We start from the raw sequence: 17,330 nt of genomic DNA on the forward strand, positions 1-17,330 counted from the left end.
TTTTCATGTAGTCCAGGGAGGTACGTCTCAGGTCATTCACACCAGCATGGACAATGACTGAGTCATATTTGTACTTGCCTTGGAGTGACCTGAGTGCTTGTGTTATGTGGCGGATCCTAGCACCCGACAGGCTGCTCACCGTGACCCTCTCCTTGTTCAGCCTGGTGAGCGGGACGTCAGTGTGCCTGACGATAGAGTCACCTATTACAAGTGTATCAGGTGCGTTGTTTAGTCTTAAGGGCTGTGACTGTTTGGCACACTGGCTTTGTGAGATATGTGTTGCACGTGTTTTGTTTTGGGGTAGCGGCTGCTTGGGTGTCTGCTTTGGAGGTCTCTGCTGCTTCGACAGATCTTTATTTAGAGCCTCTGAGTATGTTTTTGTGTGATTATGTGTTTGGTTTGCTGTCGTGGTAGGTCTATGTGAGACTGGAATTGTAGTGAGTGTGGTTTCCTTCTCCTCCTGACTGGTTATGCCAGTACTGAGTTGAGAGAGCTTAGCCTCCAGTTTGGCTATATGGTTGCATCTCTCACATGTGTTGGAATTTGTTGGGAGGAGGAGAGGGTTGTCTGTGTACATGAGGCAGTTGTAACATTGCCTCAAGATTCCCATATTCACCAGCTGGACCGGAGAGGAGATTGACAACTGACCTTTGGACATGCTAGAATAATATTGGGAATTCCTTAATAATTGAAAACCAGGGCCAGTGGGGAGTGAGGGTGTAGTGCTTTTAATTTTTAGTGCTGACTTATATAATTGCTTTAGTGAGCAAGTGCCAGGTAACTTAAGTGCAATGTGTTACAGGTAACTTGAATGCAAAAAACGACAAACAGCAACTTTCTTTCAAGTGAAACAAGGAAATAAGTACAGTAAGCAATGCAGATATCACTAGTGATCCACAGAAGTGCTGAGAAGCCGCGTATTAGGTGGAATTAGCGTTCCAGGGAAATAACAAGCAAACAAACAACAAGCATATAAACAAAGCTAGATTCAGCAGGCCTGGATCTAGTCTATGCTACAGCAAACAAGGTGTACCAATTTCAGTAAGATACAGTTAAAATAGTCAGGCACTATAAACCTTTAACCAAAAATTCCCAGCTCAGAAGGGCAGAGTCCAGCCTCTTCTCCCACAAGAGTGCAGACCACAAACCTTCTTAATGTAAAATAACTGGCCTGAAGCCCAAGTGCTTAAACCAGAACTAATACACTTTAAGAATAACAGACACTGGGCTCTCAATCAGCAGTTCCCAACTTAGAAGGATGAAAGCTACCTGTCCTGCCACCACAGTGCATGCCACATACCTTCCTAATGTAAAACAACTGGTCTGAAGTCCAAGTGCTTAATCCAAAAGACTTAGAATGATAGCTACACTTTAATCAAGTTACTACCAAGCAGTAATAAATACAATTGAATACTTTAGAGAATGCCTGGATTAGTGCTCAAGTTATACAAACAAAGCTAGATCCAGCAGGCCCGAATCCAGTCTATGCCACAGCAAACAAGGCATATATATATATATATATATATATATATATATATATATATATATATATATATATATATATATATATACACACACAGGAAAACTGCTAACAACCCTTAATGCCACAGAGCCACCAATAAGTGTCCAGTCACCTCAGGAATGGTGTATGCTACTTTACGAAAACCAGCAGTCAAATCCAAAAATGTGGAAAGATTTAGTAGAAAATGAAAACCTTAAAAACAGAACTGTTAAGCGCTTTCACCCATCTATATGGGCTTCTTCAGAACACTATGTTTGCAACAAAGACGCCTTATATAACTTAATTGGCGCCAAACAACTGTCGATCAATTCAAACATTTAAAGCCGTATTTACAATAAAAATGTTTCCAATAAAAAATAGTGTAAAAGTACTATACCCCCCACCCCAAAGATACAACACATTCACCCAATACAAAGAATTCTAATTGTGGTATTGAACATAAAATAAGCATAACTTGACATGTTAATAAAATAATTCAGTACATCCAACCTTTGTTATGCCAAAACTTGCGTTAAATAGAATTTTAGTCAACACTGTGCTACCTGAATCTAACATGTGAATGCAAAACTAGCGACCAGCTGCGTTTCATGATACTGTAACTGGAAAGTGAAAACACAATGACTTCATAAAACCTTTTATCAAAATATTACTTGAACCTATATGTCTAGTTGATGTATTAACTGTAAACACATTAGATGGCAAATATGAAGAATACTTAATATAAATGTAAAAGAAAGTAAATCGTTCGTGAACGCAAACAAAACCGTTCACTCATACCTATAAAAGTATACTGGTATGGAGCCTATGTCACTGTCCTTTACATATCTCATAAGGACTTACAAGTACTCAATTGATTACTTAATACAATAACTTTAATAAGAAACTTTGATAATAATATAAAAACTAATTAAAAAAAACTAATATAAAAATACCTGTGACATACTACTCTAAATACTAAATACATATCCATTGTACTTTAGGTGGTGACAAAGCAAGTAAAATGTCTTTATAGGACAAAATGCAACCAACTGAAATATGTTTCTTATTAAAACTGCTATAGGAATATGTATTTAAAAGATGAAAAACTAATGAGCGATGCAAGATGCTGAAAAATATTAAATAATAAAATTGGTGAAAAAATTATTTATAAAAAATAATAATAAATAAGTATAATATATGTGAACCAATGAATGCGTGTTTCAATCTATTTTTTACCAGTCATATATATTTTATATTTTATTATATTTTATTATTTTTTGTTGTATTTTTGTTATATTTCTGAATCCATGTGAGACATATTTACTACGGTGTAGTTCAATGCTGTATTTTATTTTATTTTTATATAAGTATGCAGTTTATAGATTGAATGCACTTTGATCAATTTGATTGTGATAGTAAAAATGCATTGTTCTTTGTTTGGTAGCTCTGCACCAAACGTTTATGCCCTGATTCATATTAATTGCTTGCATAATTGATGTTAATTGAATCATAGCTTTGTTATATAAGGTTTTAGCCCTGAACTGAGTTTTATAATGTCTGAGGAAGCGGAATTGTGTGTCCGTGAAAGTGCTCACGTTTTTTGCCAATAAATTATTGTTTTTATACTTGGACTTCATTATTTCCAGCAACTTTTTCATACAGGACATTCCTTCCATTTGTGGTTTATTTCTACAGCATTTTGTGGGCTGTTTGAGCTACTCGATGGTTCTCTTTTGTTCTTGATATATATATATATATATATATATATATATATATTATACATATATATATATATATATATATATACACACACACACATATATATACACACACACACACACACACACACATACATATATACACACACATATAAGAACTGAGGAGGAAAGAGCAATATACATCAGAAAATAAAAGCTGTTTTTCATAAATGGAGCAGCTACAGACAAGAAACTGTGCACAAAAGCAGACATTCTGCTTGTAATCAGAGTCAAGAAACACCAAACAGTTACCAATCCCTAGGAACTATATAGCCTTGTAAGACAGTCGAGCATTAGTTCATATTACCAAGAACAACAGAAGAGGAGGCACAAATGCTGTCTTCTTTTAGTTTGCTTCCAGTGCAAAAACTGTTAATATATACCACACTAGTAAAAAACACCACCTACATCCGTCTTACATGTGCTTCTATTTCTTAAAGTTATGTTTGGACAAATCATTACTACTCAAAATTGGATAATGAGCAGATAAGCAGCTTAATTCTTCAGCTATAGTAAGTCTAGTTCTAATTAATAAAAACATGTACACAAGCAGGATCAGGTTAATATTAGTATTATTTAAAAAATATCATAAATTTAAAGAGAAATTTTAAAAAGATCACCACTATGCCTACTACTTTAGCTTAGCAATTGCCAGCCTACATAGTTCACAAAACAAAAATAAATAACACAAAGCATCTGCGAGCACTTCATAGTTACTGCGCTTGACCAGTCTCTAACAAATAATGATTTACGCTAGCAAAACAAATTAAAACGACACATACTGCACCAGAGACTGTGCCTCTCCCTCAACAATACCCGGCTTGCTATACATAAGGCAAGGCTCAACCACTGTGCACACTGAATTCCTTTTGGAAATAAATAAGTATTTCTACATATTGCAATAGATCACACATTATGGTTTCTAAGGCTACAGAGTTGTGCTTTGCATTGTGTTCATACTTCAACTCTTGTACTGCTTATAACTACTCTAGACAGTTTTTCTAAGCAGAATGGTGCACCAATAGGCCGTGTCCACTACACCAAAATCTGTTCTGCACTGTATTGGACCAAAATGTACTGTAGCCATTATAAAAACTAATGAGAGAAATAATCTGTATCAATACTATACATCATCAGACTACACAAAAGAGTGTGCACATTCCTCCCCAACTTTCAATTTAACATTCATTAGAGTATTAGTAGGATACCAGAGCACAATATCCTAGTGTAGACAGATACTAAGAAGTATAACTGAAGACATTACAAAGATGTAAGGAATGTTAAATCAGATAAGAAAGTTGTCTTTACCAGGGAAAGGAGTAACAGACAAGGTAGTATCTAAGCCGTGAAAATGTAGCAACTGTTTTACTTAAAAAGGCTGCACAATGAACGAACTTAGGTGAAGTGAAATAGTTTACAGCACTATGTATGCCTGAACAAAACTGCAAGCATACAGTTTTCCTAATCTTAAAAAGAGAGCTCATTTTCTCCAGGGAAACCTAGATAACGAAGTTAGACTGCTTGCTTGGAGTCCCACAGAATGAAAACAGTACCAGATAAGACTCATGCCCACATTTCAGAATGACAATCAAATTTCTTAACCACTGTGAACTACTTCCTCCTCAAAGTACTATGACAACTAATGGGTTCAATAGTTAATTATTCAGAGAATCTTTACTACAAGGCAATAAATGTCAAGTATGGAAAAATTCATAAGCTACTCACCCAAAAAGAATAGTGCAACCACCAGACAGAAACATCCCTCCCACAAACATGAATTTTGCTCCAACTTGTACAATCTGTAAAAGGAAACTACAGTTATAACAAGCAAAAAACAGAACAAAACACTTGGTAAATTAACATATATACTTTATGAAATACTTACATATTTTCCTAGAATCAAGGAGAACAAAACATTTACTAAAGCATAGCACCCAAAGATCATTCCAATAATGGTATCGCTGGCACCTTTCTGTTCTGCCTGAAAAAAAAACACTACATCATTACAATCAGTTATTAAAAAGTATACAATCAAATACAACAAAAACAATGAAACGTGTACATTCTATATACACATATCACAGATCCAAAAGGCAGATTTGTACTGATACATGCTTAATTCAGTAGCTTTTACCTCTTAAGTAATGAGAAAAGGGTTAAGAATTATCACTTACAATAATGGTTCTCATTAATGTACACAAGTAACAAATCAGAAAAAAAGAAGTAAATAAAAACTAAAGGTACGAGTTTTTGGTAGCTACACAGTAAACAGAGAGGGGTTGCCATTCAGCTGTTGCAAAGCACAAACTAAGTGAGGAAAAACACTTATAAAGTGATCCAGAAGGTGAAAAAAACTGTCTAAGAAGGGAGGGCAGTGACTAGGTTATACAAGTTAATTCATCCTGGGGGATTTTGTTGGCAGCATACCGACAAAAGAGCTGAAGGAGCTCCAGGTATTGTAACTCCTGTAATTTGAGAATTGGACAGCATTAACCTGCCAAGGAGTGCAAAAGCACCCTAAGTACAAATGGTGGGCCTGTAATGTCACACTCCCTTTGGGGCCAACATAGCAAAAATTTCACCACACTATCCAGGCAGGGGATCATAAGGCAATATACAAATTTCCTATATCTCACTAGATGACAGCCATGATTACCAGCTCTCACCTCTTTCTCTCCTTGAATCCTACAATGCCAAGGGCCAGGAGGAACAGAATAGTCTCTAGGGGATTCACTTCGGAATCTTGAAATTCCGAAACATCAAATGCCATATGATTGAGACCATATGATCGATGTTTCGGAATATGGAAATTCCAAAACAAACCCCCCCCCCAAAAAAACTAAACGATTATACCCCTACTACTTAAATATACCAACTCCGAGATCGCACTACAGCGAGGAAAAGGGAAATCTCCTATTCTGCTCTGTATGCAGATCTCCATTCAGAATTTCAAAATACTGAAACTTCGATCATATGGTCTCGACCATATGACATTCGAGGTTTCAGTATTTCGACATTCTGAAGGGAACCCATTTCTAGGAGAATGGTGGCTTCACTATATATATTTTTTCCAGTGGGTGGAGGGTACAATGGTCAAAAGAATTCTTAAAATCTAATTAAAATAATGCTGGATAAAAGGCACACTGTGATGCATCTCACATAATGGGGTTTAACTACAAAGCTGCCTGCTACAGCGACCCCAAGGGTATACCAAAAGACTGCAGCAGACATGCTTTACTCATACAGCTCCAAAGCAGACAGTGCACATTACAAGATGATGGAAATGTTGAAAGTAATACAGAAAAAAAGAAAAACAAAATAAACGAATGACCTTCACACATGAATGCAATGGGTGAGCTCTCTAATGCCCTAGCTAACACTACATAAGTGAAAGATGGCCCTCTTTCCATAATCTACCAGCCAACTGGAACTAGCAGCTGGAAAATCAGCAATTAACTGATGCAAAGTAGAAGAAGAGATTAAAATAAAACAAGGTACACTGGAAAGAGCAGAGTACTTCCTAGGACAGACAAACATGAAGCAGCACAAGCCTGATGATGCACACAGATAATGCCATTGCTGTTATCCAAATGTCACATATATAATTAATAGCAAGTGTACTGGAGATATCAGGCCTGGAGGATAGAAGTGAAATGACCACAACAAATCTTAGGGTAGGGAAGAGTGGCACCTCTAACTCAGTGCATCAGTAGTACCTGCAGGAGTGGGAGTGTATCACCTGCAGTATGAGCCTACCTAGCCTGCACTGCAGTGTGGCTCTCCACACGTCAGAAGATTGATAAGCAGAAGTGTGAATGTCCTACTGTGGCAGCAATGTGGAGTATACAAAGTCTCTGTCAAAAGAAAGCCAAGTGAGCCACGCTGCCTGACCTACAGACTGCTTCATTTTATTTCATCTGTCTCTCCTAAGTAAAGGAATTTGGGCTGGGAAGCTCCCAAAAAATAAATGGGTCTTACAGTTCTTAGCCTAGCAGAGGATGGCCCATTGTGGTTGACATCAGTGAGCTATTCAGGCAGGGAACAAACCGGTCCTAAGACTATTAACCTGCCTGGGGTTGCATCTGGTGTATGTCTTCAATAAAGAGAGCTGGTAAGCTCCCCTGTGCCCTAGCTCCCATTCCTAAGGAGGAGGAAATAATGGGTCAATTGGGTGAATGAAGACGAATCAAATGGCCAGTGAGGGGAAGAATAAAGTGAAAAAGAAGTGATGAAAGAAAAAGTGTCAAACTATATTTATTCAAGATATACATATAGAAAGAGTACACAAAGTACAGTTGTGTACTCTTACCATAAATGTAGATGTTCGAGTGTATTCACTGTTGCAGTCATCACATTTGGGTTATCTGCTTGCAGTAGCCCTCAGTCGGTCTGATTAACAAAGTCTTGGGTCCTGCGTCGGTTGCTGTCTCTTCTTCCGTGATGTCAGGTCGTCAGGGGTATAAAACATGCAGCCTATGCCATTACATCAGTTTTTCTTGCCCCAGATGTCAGGTGCCCCCCTAATGGGAAGCAATTAAATCTATAAATATACAAGGATATATCTCCAACAAAAAAGCAAATACACCAAAAAGCTTTTAAGCATAGTAAAGGAGAGTAGAGGTATAGCCAAAAGAAGTAAGGGGGCTGGAGGAAGGGTAACCAAGACTGCAACAGTGAATATACTCGAACATCTACATTTATGGCAAGTGTACACAACTGTACTATGTTCTTCATGTTTCACTGTTGCAGTCATCACATTTGGGTAGATTCCCAAAGCTAAGGATGGGAGGAGGAATTTAGATAGGATTACGACCAGCAATAAGGCCCTGCAAGACTGCAGTGGCAAAACCAGCTCTGGATTTAGAGAAAATTGGTAGATGGTAATGCTTGCTGAAAGTATGTACAGAACTCCAGGTAGCAGCTTCTAGGAAGTCCCTGGTAGGGATGTCTCTGAGAAAGGCTGTAGAGGAAGATGCAGCCCTGGTAGAATGGGGTCTGATCCCCTGAGGAATCAGTTTCCCATGGTGCTTATAGCAGAAATGAATGCAATGGCCTATCCATTTAGAAATAGTTTGCTTTAAAATAGCCTTCCCCTCTGCCCCTGCAGCAAATGCCACCAGCAGATGTTCAGACTTCCTTTGAGGTTTAGTCCTGTCCAAGTAGAATCTAAGTTGTCTGTGCACATCTAAGGAGTACAGTATCCATTCCCCTTTGTTCTGTAGATTAGGAAAGAAGGTTGGCAGATGAATGGACCAATTAAGGGCCACACTGGATACCACCTTGGGCAGGTAAGAGGGGTTGGGGTCCTGAAGGACACCCTGTCCGCATGAAAGATGATGAAAGGCTCCACTGCCATAAGGGCCTGTAATTCAGATACCCTTCTTGCTGAAGTGATTGCTAAAAGGAAAGCTGTTTTCCAAGAAAGGAATTTTAAATCTGCAGTAGCAGCTGGCTTGAAAGGAGGAAGATTGAGTTTCTCCAATACAAAGTTAAGGTCCCAGGCTGGAGATGGAGCTCTCCTGGGTGGTCTTAAATTTTTGGCCCCTCCGAGAAACTGCTTGAGCAGTGGGTGAGAGAAGAGAGGAGGTTCTGTGTTATAAATGAGCTAAAATGGCTGAGGCATGAATTTTGATGGAGGAAAAAGACAGACCCTTGTGAAGCATCTCAGTTAAGTATTGTAAAATCTGAGGTAAATTGGGCGCAGCTGTGCTCATCCCTTGGGACTGGTTGTAGGCACAGAATCTTTTCCATTTTTCAGCATAAGATTTTCTAGCACTAGGCCTCCTTGCCTCTAAAATGATATCCATCACTGGTTTACTGAGGGATGGTAAAGGAGAGATTAGGTAATTAGCCTAGCTGCTAAGTTCAATATTTGAACCTGAGGGTGCAGAATCTGGTTCTCCTCCTGAGACAACAGGGAAGGAGTCTGAGGCAGGTACCATGGGGCCAACCATGACACACTGCGCAGGAGGGGGTACCTGTGCTTGCGTGGCCAGTCTGGTGCAATCAAAATCGTTCTTGGTTTGTCCTGTTTTATCTTTAGTAGTACTTTGGAGTGCAGAAGCAGAAGAGGAAAAGCATAAACTGATAGGTTTTTCCAGCTGAAGGACACAGCATCCACTTTCCAAGCTTGTTTGTGGGTAATCCTTGTGCAAAATTTGTACAATTGATAGTTCTGGGGGGAGGCAAACAGGTCTATATCTGGGCTCCCCCATTTGCTTGTCAACAAGTTGAAAATCCTTGGTTCCAGTTTCCACTTGTGTGGGTCCATGAGGTTTCTGCTTAGTTCATCTGCCAGTGTATTTAGTTTTCCTGGCAGGAATTGAGCTTGTAGATGCACTTGGTAGATCAAGGCTGTGTTCCACAATGCCATAGCTAGTCTGCACAGGGGGTGAGAATGTGTACCCCCTGCTTGTTTATGTACCACATAACAGTGGTGTTGTCCGTCTTCACCATTACTTGTCCTGGAAGAATGTGGTCCTTGAAGGCTGTCTGAGCATTCTGTACAGCTAACATTTCTTTTTGATTGATATGCAGGTGCATTTGACATGGGTTCCATTTGCCCTGAATGCACTTCCCTGCCAGGTGAGCCCCCCATGCATAGTCTGATGCATCTGTTGTTAGGGTTTGGGGGGCAGGGGGTAGTGTGAATGGTAGTCCCTTGTTTTGGTGGCAGGCCTCTGCCCACCAAAGGAACTCTAGGCGTAGGCAAGGTATGACAGAAATCATTGCTTCTAGACCCTGAGAATGTTGACACCATAGGCTTTTTACTTACCATTGTAGTTTCCTCTTATGCAGTCTTGCATATGGAATTGGAAGAATGCAGGAGGTTATGAACCCTAAGTCTTACAGTATTTGCCTTGCAGATAGCAGGGTTTTTGTGGCCACTTGTTTGAAGAAGGTAGTCAAATGAATTTGTTTCTCTGGAGTGAGGAAAGCCATCTGGGAAGTTGTATTCAAGCTTGCTCCCAGGAATATAATTTGTTGACAGGATACCAGGTGTGATTTATTTTCATTTATGGTGTACCCCAGACAAGTTAGCACCCTTTGTACAAAGGCCAGATGATTCAAAAGTATGTCCTGGCTTTCTGTCAGAATTAGACTATCGTCCAGGTATGGATAGATTTGAATATTTCTTTGCCTGCAAAATGCAATCACTGGAGCTAGGCACTTTTGTGAATACCCTGGGCGCAATAGATAAGCCAAATGGCAGTGCAAAGAACTGATAGTGCGTGTAGCCTGCTTTGAAGCATAGGTATCTTCTGCAAGATTCCCTGATTGGGATGTGCAGGTATGCTTCTTTTAAATCTAGTGTTGCTAACCAGGCATCTTTGCTTAGCATAGGAAGCAACAGGTGAAGAGTCAGCATCTTGAATTTTGGAATCAACAAAAAGGTGTTTAGGGTAGACAGGTCCAGGATAGGACACCATGAATTGTCTTTTCTGGGTACCAGGAAAAGTCTCGAGTAGAAACCTTGTCCCTTTTCCTCTTCTGGTACCAAGTGAATAGCCCCCATGCTTAAGAGAGAAAGTACTTGCTTTTGAGCCTCTGCCCACTGATTTGGGGGTAGATCTGGCCACCCGCTTGGTGTTGGTAACATGTGGAAGTGAAATCTGTATCCCTGGGACACTATACTTAAAACCCATTTGTCCCAGTTCTTTGCATGAACAGCAATCTTTCCCCCCAAAGGGGCAGTCAGTTGGTAAGTGCTTGGAAGTTTTAAAAATAAGTCATTGAGACAGTTTACCATAGGGGGGAGTTTTATTGCTCCCAGATTTGGTAGTGGAGGCCCCCTACTGCTTAGTCCTGTGGGCACCCTGGGACTGGGTTTGGACTGAGAAGGTTTGGAAGAGGCAGGAAAGGACCAGTTCTTGGAAGGCCAATGCCTACTAAATCTTGGAGGTTACACTGGTAAAAAATCTTTAACAGTTTGCATAGATTTAGCTTTTCCCTCCATCTTTTTAAGAACTTATTCTGCCTTGTTGCCAAACAGGCGGTCCTGGTTTAAGGGAGCATCCAGTAATTTTGCTTCAACATGATCTGGCAAGGATTGGTCCTTAAGCCAAGCATTCCTTCCAAGTACAGACCCAGTTTCAGCAGCCCTGCAAGATGCCTCTAGAGAATCAAAATTCAGCTGAATGCAGTAAATCCTGTAAATCCTTATTTTCAGCACAATCAGGACTCAACATAATTTTCTGTTTAAGCAATCCAATAATATGCTGCTGATACTTTAACATATGAAACTGGCAGTTTAAGGCCCTAATGGCCAAAGTTGCAGAAGTGTATACCTTCTTACCCCATTTAACCAGCACCCTGGAGTCTCTATCAGAGGGGGTAGGATTTTTGGCAGTAGGAGCTTTAATGCCCTTGGATCCCTGTGAAATGGTCTCAGGACCCGCAGTAGTATTTTTAAAAAGGAACTTGTGAGAGTCAGGGACCCTGTAATATCTATCAGGTTTTCTGGGAGCAGGAGGTAAAGAGTCAGGGGCCAAGCTAGATTCCACAAATGCATCATCAACAATGTCCAGAGAGTATGCAAGGTTTCACCAAAAGAGAAATCCTCGGGGGGAAGCAGAGGGAATAAAGGCCTCAGCATCAGAATCCTTATAGGTAGATAAAGGTAAATCCTGGTCATCAGAGGAAACAGAAAATTCAGAATCCTGGTCAGAAGTATCATAAACAAACTCAGTCCTAGGTCTCTTAGAGGGGGGAAGGCTGGCTTCCCCTGATTAAAGTAATAAGGTCTTCAGCCATTTTTATCATTTGTTTTTTAGGCATAGAGGCCTGACCATGCGGTCTGGGCGTCAGTTTTCTATGCATGGTTCGAGATTTAGGCCTTGAAGAAATTAGATGATGTCGGTTTAATACGAAAGTCAGTAGGCCTAAATACACCCTCAAAACCCGGTGCCTGCACATTGGCTCTGGACCCATCCAAGGTAGAGACATCCACAGGTTCCACCATTGAAGCATCTCACGACATACCAGACTTTGAATGGGTCTCAGTTGAGGCCTGCAAATCAGAAGTAGCGAGTATCAGGGGCTGCGAAAGCGCCTCACTGAGTACCGACGAACTGGCGACTGGCTTAGGAGAAGCGTCATCGGCAGCTATGGACCTAGGCGGCCTGTCACTGTCTTTATCTTTGTGTTTTTTCGGAATGTCAGTAGTCAGAGAAGACATATCAGAATAACTGAACCGAGTACCAAAATATTTAGAGGCGTAATTATACCAACGACTGATAGTTTGTGGTTTAAATAAGGCACAAAACCAACAGCGAGGTACGTCATGGTCAGGGCCTAGGCAAAGAATACAGTACAAATGAAAATCTTTATGAGATATTTGCTTTCCACAAGTAATGCAATTATTTACTTTTACTGACATCGGTTAAGACAAAGAAAAAGATTCCCCAAAGGAGTACTTAGCTTTTAGTTGAAGACTTCATTTCTGAAACTCGGAAACGAAAATTTCAGGAGTCGTCCGAATGGCACTTGCGAACTGCTTCGGTTTCGGGCACTGCACAGCAAGAAAGACTGATGTAATGGCATCAGCTGCATGTTTTATACCCCTGACGACCTGACGTCACGAAAGAAGAGACAGCAACTGACGCAGGACCCAAGACTTTGTTAATCAGGCCGAATGAGGGCTACTGCAAGCAGATAACCCAAATGTGATGACTGCAACAGTGAAACACGAAGAACATCTATAATTTGTATTATCTCACACCCAGGAGTGTTCTGAGGTATGAGCTTGAAAGGCGAGTGCCTTACAGTCCCTGGGTTTGAACTTTAGAGTTTGTAATTTATATGATATTATATCTTGTAGTGTGTTTTAAAGTAAAGTATTTCCTCAGCCCATTTTAACTAATTGATAGTTTTGCAGAGTTAGGGGCAGCCACAGTGGTGCAGCGGTTAGTGTTGCTGCCTCACAGCAAGAGGTTCTCCAGTTCGATCCTCAACCGGGGTGCCTTCTGTGCGGAGTCTGCATGCCCTCCCTGTGGTCGTGTGGGTTTCCTCCGGGTGCTCTGGTTTCCTCCCACATCCCAAAGACATGCTGTAGGTGGACTGGAAACTCTAAACATTGGCCCTAGGTGTGAGTGCGTGTGTGTATGTGCCTTCTGTGGAAAGTTGGGTGCCGGGCTGGCAACTCGACACTGTAAAACTCCACTGCCAATCATAAGCGGACAAGGTGATCCGCTGTGGCGACCCCTAACCGGGAAAAGTGGAAAGAAGAAGAAGATAGTTTTGCAGAGTTAAAACATTTTAACTGTTTGGGATGTTGATCTGAAATTTTCGAGGTAGTCATTTAAGGGATACTTCTGTCAAACTACTGCATGCTATTACACAGTCCAGTTTATAAATAGGTGCTAACACTACATAACACCTCATCTGAGTTCTGGAAGGTGAAATAGTCCAGATTAGGAGACTTGTGTATCCACAGGCCAGTGCTTTACAAACTTGTATATTGCTTTCCAGGTAACAGCCTAAAATATATTTGTAAGAGTAAACAATTTGGTGGCAATTTCAAGAACTGAATGGCATACATATAAATGCAGCCCCCCCTACAATTTTTCAAGTTGATGTAACAGATGACCAGTTGGTATAATGGTTAAGGTCTTCGTCTACCATGCACAAGGTTTGATTCTGATGTCCAACCAATGCCTGTTTGGAGTTTGCATGTTTTCCCTGGGTCTACGTGGGACTTCTTTCATATCTGAAAAACATGCTGAGTGTTTCCATCTCAAACTCACTAATGAATGGAACTGTGGGCAGCAGCACAGACTCTACATGGTGCCCTATAGGGGAAGTGTTGTACAGACCAACCACTTTGGGCATCTACTGTGGTGCGCAGTATCCTCAAGATAAGAGAACATGGATCACAGACTGCACTCCGTGGCAGGGCTAGCCACTCAGGGTCTATATTAGAACATCGACTATTTAAGTTTGAATCACTAAAGGTCGACCTTTAGAGATCGAACTATTAAAACATCAAATGTTCAAAAAAAAACGGTGTAGGCAGGGGGGGAAATCTCCCCTGTACCCCACAACCCCCCCGCTACATAAATATACCAACTCCGAGACGTGATTAAGACATATTGTAGAAATCTCCCCTCCCCTTACGGAGATTTCCGTTTACTTGTTCAATGTTCTGCAGTTTCGCTATTCTGATGTCGACAATGTCAGATTCAACATTGTCGGCTTTTGAGAACGTAATATAGAACCCACCACTCAATAATGTAAAATATGTCTCTAGGTGATTTGGTCATGTTGACTAACATTGTCAAAATGGGCATGTGTAGTTACCGGTGATAAGTGGGTTGAAGACCTGACCTACTCTAACCTACACCAGGGACCCTTGCTAACAGTGGGTGGGGTATATATGCCCCTATTGGCCAGTGTGTGCCTGCCATAAAAAACAGCAACCTTGGGTCAATAAGCTACTGGCTGGCCAGTGTCTCGTTGCCCAGCCTGGGTTACCTGGGATAGCTCTGTTGAGTGAAGGCTGGACATAAACCAGCCAACCTGCCAAACATGAACTGAGAATTTCTACACTTAATGTAGGTTCACTGACAGAACGCTGCTTGGAAGTCGATGACATGATGATACAGAGGAGGCTGGACATCCTATGTATCCAAGAGATGAGATGTAAGGGCAGTGCAGCAAAGCCACTTGGGCTTGGGATCCAGACTCTACTACTCAGGAGGGGGACAGGTTAGAAATGGTGTGGGAATTGGGGTGAGAGAGAGGCTTCAGAAGGCAGTGAGGGATATCATCAGAATTAATGACTCCTACTAAGGAGAAGGCACTGGGGTAGAATCCATGATTGCAAAGTCATCCCCAGTGAAACAGTCGGCCCACAGCATAAACCTATTAGTTGCCACAATCAGCTGCAAGCAATGATCAGAGAAGGCTCTAAGGTCAACAGTGACCAGGCTGAAGAGCCGGACATTGACTGGAGAGAAAGTAAAACAGTTCAAGGAAGTGTTCAGGGCTTTAGCACCCCAAGAAGAGGAGGAAATAAGTGGAGTTGAACAAGAATGGCAGTACCAAAAAACAGCACGTATTAGGACTACAGAAAAGATATGTGGCTGAGCCAGGTATGGAAATAAGGTACATAAAGAAAGCTGGTGGTGGAATGCAGAAGTGCAGGAAATCATCAAAAGAAAGAAGGAGAGCAGGAAGAAGTGGGAGACAGAAAAAAATGACCAGGCTAAGAAGAATAAGAAGTTATGTACTCACCATAACGTTCCATCTGAGTAGGTGGCTTCATTTGTCTGCAACCTGTGGGTCTTGGATCCGAGCCAGCAACTATTTATACAGCTATGGATCTGAGCTCCTAGCTCCTCCCCTCACCCATAATCTCCTGCCAACCCCAAATAACCTCAGATCAAGTTTGCCCTCCTATATATACCTAAAAAGGTATCCCAACAGGAAAAGACGGGATAATACCACCAAACTAACTCTTCTGAAGGCCAGGGGGATGGTTGCAGACAAATGAAGCCACCTACTCAGCTGGAACGTTATGGTGAGTACATAGCTTCTTAATCTGGAGTAGGGACTTCATTTGTCAGCAACCTGTGGGACAGAGTCCCCAGCTACCTGAATCTTGGGCAGCCATCATGGAAGGATGTTCCGAAGCACTGCGGAGTCAAAGGATGCTCTCCCTCTGGAAATGACGTCCAGTTTGTAGTGGTTAATAAAGGTATGAGATGAGGCCCAAGTGGCTGCCGAGCAAATATCATCCAAGGGGACTCTAGATCTGAATGCAGCAGAAGTAGATATGGAGCGAGTGGAATGTGCACGAACCCCTTGAGGTGCGGGCCTCCCAGAAGCCTCATAAGCTAGAAGGATACATTGGGAAATCCAGCGTGATAAGGTGACCTTCGAAACGGCTTTACCCAAACTGAATTTGGCAAAGGAAATGAACAGCTGATCTTATTGTCTGTGATCAGCAGTCCTATGAATATAGAAACGCAGCTGCCTGTGCACATCTAAAGAATGCAGCTTGTACTCTCCTTTATTTTGATAATTAGGGAAGAAAACAGGTAGGTTAATGGACTGATTGATATTGGTTTCTGAGGCCACCTTAGGCAGGAAGGATGGATTGGTCCTGAGGTACAGTCTATCCTGATGAAAAACCAAGTAAGGGGGTTTTACGGAAACAGCTTGAAGTTCCGAAACTCTTTTCGCAGAAGTGATGGCTACCAGGAATGCTGTTTTCCAAGACAGGTATTTAAGATCAGCCGAGGCAGCTGGTTCAAAAGGAGAAGCAGTCAAGGCCTGAAGAACTAGCGATAGGTCCCAAGGGCGTACGGCTTCTTTGATAGGGGGCCTGAGCAGAAAAGTACCCTTGAGGAAGGTTTTACATAGTTTAGCTGACATCAAAGGACCTGTCTCGTGTCCTACATGGTAATGGGAGATGGCTGCCAATTGCACCTTGACTGTCGAACAGCTAGCCCCTTGCTGAAAAAGCCCGGTAAGGAAGTCCAAAACTTTTAGTTATGTACTCACCATAACTTCAGATGTTTGGGATCCATCTCGCCTACATTCTGACTGATGGGTTCGGAGCCGATCCTCGGGTTCTGCTCTTATGCTATAGAGCGAGGCCTCTAATTGGCTGAGCTATCTTTATCCCAGGATGCACCACCACTAATCCCCCAGATCTTGTTTGTCCGCATTCATGCACACATGCACAACTTGTTTATATAACATTGATAGATGTTTCAAGATGAAACAACAGGATTCGGACCTTCTGATATCCTCTGATCTCCAAGGAAGGGGAAGGAGGGTGGGATGGATCCCAAACATCTGAAGTTATGGTGAGTACATAACTAAAAGATGTTATGTGATCCTATATTCTGACTGATGGGACAGCCCCTAGCACCTAAATCGGGTGGCTCATTGGAAAACACTCCTGAGCACTGTGGAACCAAATGAAGCTCGTCCTCTAGATGCCACATCTAATTTGTAGGAAATGAAGGTGTGCGGGAAGACCATGTAGCGAGCACAAATGTCACCAATAGCAAGCTTAGAATGAAATGCTACCGAAGTAGCCATAGCCCTTGTAGAATGAGCCT

At 41.4% G+C, this 17,330-nt stretch overlaps 1 protein-coding gene across 3 annotated transcripts in view; it reads right to left on the reverse strand.

The window, feature by feature from the left end:
- Positions 1–17,330, reverse strand: part of SLC18B1 (solute carrier family 18 member B1) — a 1,776,356-nt gene that overhangs the window by 1,525,436 nt on the left and 233,590 nt on the right. For all 3 annotated transcript variants that reach the window (XM_044063787.1, XM_044063796.1, XM_044063806.1), the window contains exons 3-4: positions 5,144–5,239; positions 4,984–5,057 (exon numbers count right to left, since the gene is read on the reverse strand). In XM_044063787.1, the coding sequence (XP_043919722.1) occupies positions 4,984–5,057; positions 5,144–5,239 (170 nt within the window). The remainder of the gene's footprint in view (positions 1–4,983; positions 5,058–5,143; positions 5,240–17,330) is intronic.

This window comes from Protopterus annectens, chromosome 1.part0 (genome assembly GCF_019279795.1).
Source record: "Protopterus annectens isolate FY-2018-M chromosome 1.part0, PAN1.0, whole genome shotgun sequence".
Classification (NCBI taxonomy): Eukaryota; Metazoa; Chordata; order Ceratodontiformes; family Protopteridae; genus Protopterus; species Protopterus annectens.